The sequence below is a fragment of the Cynocephalus volans genome, chromosome 4 (genome assembly GCF_027409185.1).
Source record: "Cynocephalus volans isolate mCynVol1 chromosome 4, mCynVol1.pri, whole genome shotgun sequence".
NCBI classification, from domain to species: domain Eukaryota; kingdom Metazoa; phylum Chordata; class Mammalia; order Dermoptera; family Cynocephalidae; genus Cynocephalus; species Cynocephalus volans.
In genome coordinates this window covers 165,969,083-165,978,548 of record NC_084463.1, presented here as the reverse complement: position 1 = coordinate 165,978,548, position 9,466 = coordinate 165,969,083, and the positions used below count along the sequence as shown (strand labels likewise).

The 9,466-nt window shown below is 60.7% G+C and overlaps 1 protein-coding gene across 5 annotated transcripts in view; it reads right to left on the bottom strand.

Moving 5' to 3' along the window:
• Window positions 1–657: 657 nt before the first annotated feature.
• OSBPL5 (oxysterol binding protein like 5) overlaps window positions 658–9,466 on the bottom strand; it is a 65,629-nt gene continuing 56,820 nt past the window's right edge. For 3 of the 5 annotated variants that reach the window (XM_063092866.1, XM_063092868.1, XM_063092867.1), the window contains exons 15-22: window positions 8,028–8,125; window positions 7,545–7,634; window positions 7,307–7,443; window positions 6,663–6,848; window positions 6,206–6,332; window positions 4,298–4,436; window positions 3,560–3,662; window positions 658–1,859 (exon numbers count right to left, since the gene is read on the bottom strand). In XM_063092866.1, the coding sequence (XP_062948936.1) occupies window positions 1,721–1,859; window positions 3,560–3,662; window positions 4,298–4,436; window positions 6,206–6,332; window positions 6,663–6,848; window positions 7,307–7,443; window positions 7,545–7,634; window positions 8,028–8,125 (1,019 nt within the window). In that variant the 3' untranslated portion in view covers window positions 658–1,720. The remainder of the gene's footprint in view (window positions 1,860–3,559; window positions 3,663–4,297; window positions 4,437–6,205; window positions 6,333–6,662; window positions 6,849–7,306; window positions 7,444–7,544; window positions 7,635–8,027; window positions 8,126–9,466) is intronic. The other 2 variants (XM_063092870.1, XM_063092869.1) reach the window with 2 other exon arrangements.

Here is a 9,466-nt window from a genome sequence, read left to right as displayed (position 1 = left end):
GGAATGGTCCTGGAGGTCCAGACTGTCTAAGGCACATAAGAGGCTCCTGCGGGGTAGGGGTTGGGAAGGCAGCATCCGTCTGCCTCTCCCTCGGCCCCAGCCTGAGCCCTGAGGTCGGGAGGCAGAGAGGGAAGTGGTGTCCCGGAGTCCCTCCTGGGTCCTCCCTCATCGGTGCTGCCTGGCCACCCTGGTTCCCCTCGTCTCTCTCATCCCCCATGGGGATGTGTTAATGGTAGGCTGCAGCCTCCCTTCACTGTGGTGTGTGGGGTCTGCGGTCAGATGCCCCTCCCAGCACAGGGCAGGCCCACTCATTTTAACCTTGGTGGCTGAGCACCAGGGGACGGTGGTCTCAGTGGAACGTTAGCAAGGGTAGGACTGGGGGCAGCCGGTCAGGGTCTGAGCTGTGCCAACTCCCCCTCCACCCACCCAGCTCGGCAGCTCCCTGGAGAGGCCTGGGGTGCAGCAGCACTCCTGGGTCCTCAGCTGGCTCATCAGTGGCCCAGCCTCCCGCTGCCCACAGGGTGGCTGGCTTCCCACTGCTCCTCCTCTCTCAGCGCCTCCAGCCCCAGGCCATCCCATGCTGGCTCTGAGTCTCTCCCCAGGAAGAACCCTTGTTTCCAGAAATCCCCCAAGAGAACACGCAACACGTGTGTCTGTTTATTTCAAGGCATGGAGCATAGACTCATCCCCCAATTGAGGAGAGGGGAGAGACGAGAACATGGGTACAAAAACTGGAAAGTGAAACGATCAGTTGCAGCTCCAACGGCGCCACCACTTTGTAGTTTAAGGCTCCGTGTGTATATACATGTGTGGATGCAGCACACGCACGCAGGCACACAGACAGAGCACGTGCTGACACAGCGACCCAGGCCAGGGGCTGCAGGCTTGCCGCTGCCCGCAACCTGCCTGAAATATTGCAGTTACGTTTATTAAAAAGTGTAAAATGGGAAGACTGTGCATCGTCTGAGCAAAGTGGCCAATTTGCGCCTCCCTGACCAGTGGGTGTGGCCAGCCCAGCCACCCCGTGCTCACGTGACCACCTGTCCGGAGTGGGAGCACTGCCGCACGAGCAGGCTGTGGGTGATGGGGAGGTTCCAGAACCCACCGTGCTGTGCTCTTACCCAAACAGCACAATGGCAGAATAAAAACCCAAAATGTCCTCCCCAGAGCAGCCCCAGCCTGCCTTTGGAGCCCACCTGAGGCCCCTCCTGGGTGACCCTGGTGACAATGGCAGGGTCTCAGGAATGAGGCCTGTGCATCAGGGTGCGGGAGCCCCTGGGGATGCCTGGGGACTCCTGGGCTCGCTCCTCAAACCTTCCCACTCACCGTTGCTGGGGGTGACCGTCCAAAGCCTCTGCAGGCCCTCCCTCCCCCGAATCCATGGATCCCATGTGGCACATGGAGGTGGACTGGGAGTGATGAGGGGGATGAGGGGGAGCACGTCACACAACGGAAGCTGCATTTGGCTTTAGCGTTAAGGCCAGTGCTGGGCGAGGGCCCTGCAGGAGAGGCCAGTGTTCCCAAAAGTGGCCTGGCATGGCCAGGCCTGCAGCACCTTGCCGCCTCCAGGTCCCTCCTGCTGTCCTCCTGCACCCAGGCCCCTCTGTCACAGTGGCTGTGCCTGCTGGGCCCCTCTGCCTCCATGGACAGGCTTAAAGTGCTGTGTGCCTGGGCTGGCGGGAGTTCTGCAGGCGACACCCACGCTGCCCCCAGAGGGCTCTTATTTGAGGATGTAGTTAATGCACAGCTGACAGGCCAGGAACACGCAGAGCAGGAACCAGGAGCGGGGGTTCTGCAGGAGGCCTGGGGCTGGAGCCTGCCTGGCCCGCGACGTAGAGCTCAGCATGACCGAGAGGTACCTGCAACGACAGGGCGTGGGGGCTGTGTGGCTCGGCCCACCCTCCCACAGCCAGGTGCCAGACACCTGGAGGGGAGATGGAGGAAGGAGGCACAGCCAGCCCTCCGGGGACATCCATGCAAAGGGGGATGGGGGGCTCAGGGCACAGACCCCCGGGAGGGGGTCAGGGCTGGGGCAGTGGGCCTCTGGGACCCTCCCCTCACCCGTGTGGCTGTGGCTGAGTTGACCCCACTCATATGTTGGGGTCCTAACTCCTGGTACCTCTGCTAAGACTGTACCGGACATGGTCTTTACAGAGGTAAATAATTCAGGATGAGGCCGTCAGTGTGGGCCATAACCCGATAGGACTGGGGTCCTCATAAGAAGAGGAAATCAGGACACAGACAGGCACAGGGAGCTGTGTGAACAGGAAGACTTCTGCAGGCCGAGGAGAGGCCTCAGGAGGAGCCACCCGCCCACACCTTCCCGATCCGGAGCCTCCGGGACAGGGAGACAGTAACCTTCTGCTGTTTAAGCTCCTGGCTGCAGCAAGGGGGTACAGAGGCCCAGCAAATGCGCCCGCCCCGGACCCTGACATTGCCCTGCGTGTGCCGTGCTGCGCAAGTTTCTGACTGGCCATTTGGCCAACCGCCTCCTTTTGTGGAGCCAGAGATCTCAATTTCTTTGGGAAAACAGCTTCCCAGAATAGCAGGTTTTGGTGAAAGGTGTGGTGGCTCTATTGCTGAGTCACAGGGGAGGGCGGGCACTGATCACACAGGCCTCATTCATGACCTGTGTGCTGCCGGGCTGCACCTGTGTCCCACCCTTGCACGCGGCCCTCTCCCCCTGTCCAACCCTGCTGTTCTGTCCTCCTCCATGTCCCATCCTTGGTGTGCTGTCCTCCCGAGTCCACCCCTGGTGTGACCAGTTCTTCTGTGAGGAGTCAGAGGGGAGTCCCAGAGACTGTAACATCTGCCGGATGCTGGATGAGTGCCTGGCAAGGAGTTCAGCCCTCTGCACCACCCTGGTCCTGCTCTGGGGCACTGCCATCTTCCTCTGTTTACAGAGGGGAGAGGGAGGCCTGACACCCCAAGGCCACACAGCCAGTGGTACCACGGCCTGGGCAGAGCCAAAGCCCAGGCTTTGGAACCTGAGCTGCACACCACATCCTGCTCCTCCTCTGTAGTGTCTGCTGACGGGAAGGGACCAGGAGGCCCTGGCACTCCACCCACCCGGGTCACAGCGTGTCCCTCGGGCATTCCCTGCTGCTCCCTCTCCAGCATTCTAAGGATCTACACCACCTCGAGCTGGGTCACTGCAGTGAGCCTGGTGACAGCCAGGACATTTGCGCCATCTCCTCTCTGAGCTGCCACCTGGCTCCATGCACCTTGGCGTTTCTCCTGGGGCCACCCCCAAGCCCATGCCCAGGCCCAGCACCTTCCTCTTGGCTCCTTGAAACTTTCAGCTCAGCATCCTGGCTCAGCCTGTTCAAACGCAACTCCCTGCGTGGCCCACCACCCCCACACCCCAGCTGCTGCCCAAGGGATCCCAGGCAGCTTTCTGCCTGTCCTCACCCTGCTGCAGACCCCTCCCAGAACAGCAGATCTATCTCCAAAGGACATCCCAGGTGCAGGGCTTCCCTGGCCTCCTCCGGCCTCCTGCACTCTCTGAGAGGGAGCCCGCCTGGGAGCCCCAGAGGGGGAAGGTCGGGGTGCGGCCTACCTGCGGAGCTCCTGCTGCGCCTCCCGGATGGACAGGATGACCTCGTGCACGGCCAGCAGCCGCTGCCCCTCCTTCCTGCACCGGGGACATGGGCTCTCGCTGCCTGGGACGGTCCCGGGGACGGGGCGACATGCGAGGGGGGAGAAGCAAGAATGAGCTGGTAAGTCAGGGGGCCGGCTGTGGGGTCATGCCCTGCTCAGGCCCCTGCCCAGCCTTACAGGAAACCTGTGGGACCAGGCTAAAGACAGGGACACGAGAGAGAGGCGCTGAGGGATGTTTCTGGAGGGAATCCCCAGTCTCAGCTGGCTTCCAATGAGCTCTGGGAGGTGGCAGAGGCCAAGGTGTGGCTTGTCCACCACAGAGACAGGGATAAAGTCGGGGAGACCTGGGCTGCCCCATGAGAACAGAGGAGCAGAGAGACCCAGGGTGGCAGGGGCAGGTGGACACTGCTCGGCCTGCTGCTCGCACCACCCTGGCCCGGGCCCACTCCCTCTTCCTCCCCAGCCCTCACCACGCCCCTCTGGGTTGCCCCCGAGTCTCCGGGAGGGCAGAGCCCCTTGGGAGGACTGTCAGGACAGGCAGAGGCACTCCCTTCCCAGCACCCTGGGAAGGTGTCTCTTGGACCCTTTCTATCCTGCAGGGGCTGGAGGCGGGGGTAGGCCCTCCCCTCCTGGCCTGGCCAGGGTCCATGGCACCCACCAGACAAGGCCTCGGGGGCCAGATCCAAGGGGGCCTCACCAGGAACAAAGTCACCATCCTCGTCCTCGTCTGAGAGCTCCGGGCAGGACTCAGGTGTGGAGCCACTGCTCTCGGTGACCTGGCTGTGGCTGGAGGGCTGGTCACTGGCCTTGCGGAGACACTGTTCTGGGCCAGGCCTCTGTGGAGAGATGGAGCTGCTACAGTAGGGAGCCCACCCACACCCACCTGCACACCCCCCTTGGGGACACAGTGGCATGTTTATGCCCGCGTGGCGCTAGAGGCAGCAGCAGGCAGAGAAGGAAGCTGGTGTGTTGTGGCTGGACAGAGGCGGTTTGGATCTCAGCCCTGCACAGGCTGGAACGCCAGGACCCCTTTGTGGGCTTCAGTCTCCTCACTGGTAACATAGAGCTGCTGACCCCTCTGCAGGGGGTAAGGGCCAGCGTCCTGGTGCAGACTGGCCAGCCCTGTGCCTGTCACAGAGTTGTGACCAGTAATGCAAAGATGATGACACTGAGGGCCATGGATTGTTCTGACCCAGTGCCATAAGGGTTGATTGCAGCTGGGGCCACTGCGTGAGCTGGCGGAGTTGCACAGAAACTTACAGACATCGAAGCCTCCCCCAACACTGAGGGGACGTCTCTGGAGAGAACCCGCAGGTCCAGTCAGCTGCTAACAAGCCCCCAGGAGTACAGGAGTGGCCACGGTGTGACTTGAGTTCACAAGGTTTCACGGGCAATGAGCCATGCTCAGGGGTCAGGGGGAAATAGAACTGGCTGTGGGTACTGCCACATGACAGAGAAGTGACAAGTAGGGTGAGAGATGGGACAAGTGGGGTCAGCGACAGGACAGAAGGAGTCAATGATGGGATAGATGGAGTCAGAGTGGGGGCAGACGCGGTCAGAGCCGGGACAGGTGGATTTGGGCATCAGTGGTGACCACCCTGGGACAGTTTTGAGGCATGGTGTGGCTGAAGCTGACTGGAGAGGAAGGAAGACACAGTGGGCGTTGGGGGTGGACACCTGCAGGAGGTGGGCTGGGAGGGAGAGAAATGGGACGGGGCAGGGGGCTGGGGCCACGTGAAGGACGGGGGGACCGTCTGTCCCTAGCCTGGGCTGATGGGGGCTGCAATACAAACGAGCATGCTGCACATGGGGTGGGGTGGGCTCTGACCCCTGACGCTTCTTCCCCTGCACCTGGCCAGGCAGAGGGTGGGACACACGCCGGACCAGGTGATACTGTGTCCCCCAGTTCACTGGGAATAGGACCACACGGCAAGAAAGGTTTTCCCCTTCAGAGCCTGGCCAGGTCCTGTCAAGCAGGAAACAACCACCCATCCCGCCCTGCCCTGGGTGAGCACCAACCTCACCAGGCCTGCACACAGTAGGCGCCCAGCTAGTGCACCGCAGGTGTTGGTCAGCACACCTGGCACACGGGAGCGTGGGTCGGTCGCCACCTAGTGGCTGCCTCTGGCATGGCACCGTGGAAGACACCTGGCTTCCTCCAAAACCACACCTTGTCCAGGGGAGTTTCTCTCCTTCCTCCTCCCTGGAGCCTCTCTGCCTTCCTTCCTGCCCATTGCAGGCCCAAGACCTGTGAAAATGCTGGCTCCTCCTCTTCCTACTTGGTCAAGTCCCTGGGCTGCCCAAAGCCTCACTTTCCTCATCTGTAAAGGGGATAATGGGGCTACTAACATGGCAGGGGTGACATTGGGGGTGGTGATGGGCCAGGAGCCAGCAGATCCTGCACTGCCCCGCACATCAGGGTGCCCGTGCATGGAGCATCCTGCAAATCCAGGCATCTTGGGTCCCACGCTGCGCAGGGCAGGGGCTGAGGGGCTGGCAAGAGCGTGACAGACCTGGGAGCACAGGAGGAGGAGGGCAGCGAGGGGGTGGGTGGACACACCTGCAGCTGAGAACAACCCTGGCCGGGGCCCTGGGGGGTGCTGACCTCGTGCCTGGACCCCGGGCTGCCCAGGAGGGTGGTCTGGCAGGCCATAGTCTCCCGCTGCAGCGTGTGCAGGATCCCATCTTGCTCAAACTGGGTGATGTCCTTCATAGGGTCCCAGGGGCTGCGGCTGGAGGATCCAGAGGGTGCTCGTTGGCAGAGGCAGTGGCTCTCAGGGTGGAGCGCTCTGTCCCAGTCTAGCCCTCAGCCTCCCAACAGTGGTCAGACCCCCCAGGGAAGTGACCACTGCCCACACCCCGTGTGAAGGGCCCACAGGGGGTTGGGTGGCCCTATCTGACCTTCCCCCTCATCACTCACTCTTCCAGGGGACGGGCTGAGGTGGGGAGGGAGCCAGGAGCTCCTATGACCCCACTAGCGCCCAGGCCTGGGCATGGGTGGGGGCAGTCTGCGAGGGCCAGCCTGCAGCACAAGCCCCAGGGTCGCTGCTGCCTGCGCTCACTTCTCATATTGATAGTGCCACTCCTGGGTGACGGGGTCCAGGCGGAACAGCTGCGGCTCCCAGGGCGTGAGGCTCTGCTGGCGCTTCTGGGCCCGCTGCCGCTGCGCCTCCTCCAGTGCAAATTTCTCCTGTGTGGCCTTGTGCTGGTCGCCCTCGCCAATGGCCCTGGTAACGTGCTGCCAGAGCCTGTGGACAGGGGACCTGCCCTGAGCGGGGGGCCCAGGCAGTCCTGCCCCCTGAGCACTGGAGGGAGGCTCAGAGCAGCCTCTGCTTGGCTGCCTCCAGTGACAGGGAGCTCACTACCTGAAAGGGAGCCTGTGTCTCCCGGGGTGCTGTGTTTTCCCCATGAGATGGTTCTCCCCTACGCTGAGCTCCTGCCTCCCACCCACAGGGCCCTCCCTGTGGAGCTGTTGGGCACCTGTCAGCTGTGACAGGGGTCCCTGAGCCCACTATTCTCCAATCCTCACACTCTGCCTCCAGCTGTCCCAGCAGGACAATGTGATCTGACATGAGGGGTCCATTCTGAGGTCTACTCTCTTTCCAGGGACACCCTGGGGATGTGCTCACAACACTGTAACCCTGCCAACCTGCCTGCCTGGCCCCACCAGGTCAGCGGGGTCCCCTGGGTGCCAGACAGGCCTCACCTCTCAGACTCCAGCTCTGTCTGCTCCTCAAACCGCACCGTGCGCCGTTTCAGCCTCTGCCCGCGGACCTCTCCACTCGGGGTCCAGAAGAGCTCGGCGCTTCCGCTCCCCTCCTCCTTGATAAACACGTCACTGTCCTGCACCAGATGGTCGGGTGGGGTCAGAGGTGCTGGTCTGGGCACTGACTGCCCAGGGCCTGGCTGGCCCGACCACGCTTGCCCTGAGGATAGCCCCTTACCCAGTGTCCAGTGAGAGTTGCCAGGACTTCCCCTCCAGATGCAATCTTTCCTGAGATCTGATTGATGCTTGTGCTGCCCCCAAAGAAAGGCTGCAGGAACAGCCGGGGATGGATGCCCGGTGAGTGGGGGAGGAGGAAGCCACTCTAGGGGCACATCCTCCTGGGACACAACCCAGTGCTAGAGGAGGCCACCCTTGTCCTGATGCCTCTGCCTGAGCTCAAGGATGCAGGGTCCCCGCCATGGGGAAGGGGCCTGAGCCTGTACTAGCTCTGCTGTGTGACCTGCAGGCAGCCCCTTCCCCTCTCTGGGCCCCGTGTGTACTGTGGAGATGCCAAGAGCTGCTCCCCTAGTGTGCACTTACTTGGGAAACCTTCCCTGGGTACAGGAGGGTGGAGGGTATCCCCAAGGCCTTGCTCCCTCCTGGCTGGAGTTCCATGACCCCCTGCCACCCGCCCTGCTCCCCAGGTTGCAGCCAGTGCTACCCTGAGCTTGAATTCCAGCTCGGCTTGGAAGTTGTTCTTCTCACACTTGATGGTCACTTTCCCGCCCAGCTCCATGGTCATGGTGCCATACAGGATTCCTGAAATGCAGTGTAAGGAGTCAGGCCACCTGGCCCTGCCAAGCCCTCAGGCCCTGCCAAGTCCTGACCCAGCAGCACTGACCCCTAGGAGGCCTGTGTCAGACCGTGGGAGGACAAGAAGGGAGAGTGGAGAGGACAGGCGCTCCAGGAGCAGAGCCAGCATGGGGAGAGGCTTGTGGGGGAAGCGGAGCCAGGGGACGTGCCTGGTCCCTCAGTGACCACCTTCCCAGGATGCATCCTCCATCATCGTTGGGCCTTTGCCTATGTCCAGGAGTCACCCCACCCTTTGCTGGGTCAGTTCCTCCTACAAGAACTCCCTGCTCCAGGACCCCAGGACCCCATGGCCCTGTGGAACACTCATTGCTGCCTGTCACTTGACTCTGCGGTTCGGGCTTCAATGCTGGCTCCTAAGGGCAGGCATCTTCCCAGGATAGCGCCCAGCACAGAAGAGGCACCACTGCCCAGGACAGAGCCCAGGACGGCACAGCACACTTAGAAAGGTTAATGCATCTTTTTTTTTTCAATTAATGAAAGAAAGAATAAATATCCCATATCTGGCCATATGGAGGAGTTAATTTAATTAAAGAAACACCACAATCACTGCCAGCACCATCAACAAAAAAGCAGAAATATTTCGACTCTAAAACACTTAGGAATGTGGGATTTAATACTCATAAGTCTCTTAAAAAAAAAAAAAAGGGCTGGCCCTGTGGCGCACTCGGGAGAGTGTGGCGCTTGGGAGCGCAGTGGCGCTCCCGCTGCGGGTTCGGATCCTATATAGGGATGGCCGGTGCGCTCAGTGGCTGAGTGCGGCGCGGACGACACCAAGCCGAGGGTTGGGATCCCCTTACCAGTCAAAAAAAAGACAAAAAAAAAAAAAAGACAGCCATTTGTAATAGCAAAAGGCTTGAAGTCTTCCCCAAATCACAGAGGACTAGTTGAATGCGCTCTGGCTTGTGCACAATAGGAAACTGCGCAGCTCAGAAGGAATGAGGTGGGTCCCTGTACTGCTCCGAGGGGTCTCCAGGCTACATCAAGAAGCTGGAAGAGCCAGCTGCAGGACAGCGAGGACACAGGGCTGATCCTCTGTTGGGGTGCAGGGGTCTGAGAGAGACACAAGACTTCTTTAGCTATGCTGTTTTGTAGTTCTAACTTTGGAACCAGGTAAATATTGTATTTATATAATTACAAAAATAAATAAATAAATAAAGTGATTCCTCAGAATCAAAAGTAAAATGAAACAAAACCCCAAACTGGGTATGAGAGGGTGGCATAACCCTGGAGTGGAATTATTCCAGATGACTTTAAAACCCCCAGTGGAAACTATCCAGACATTTATAT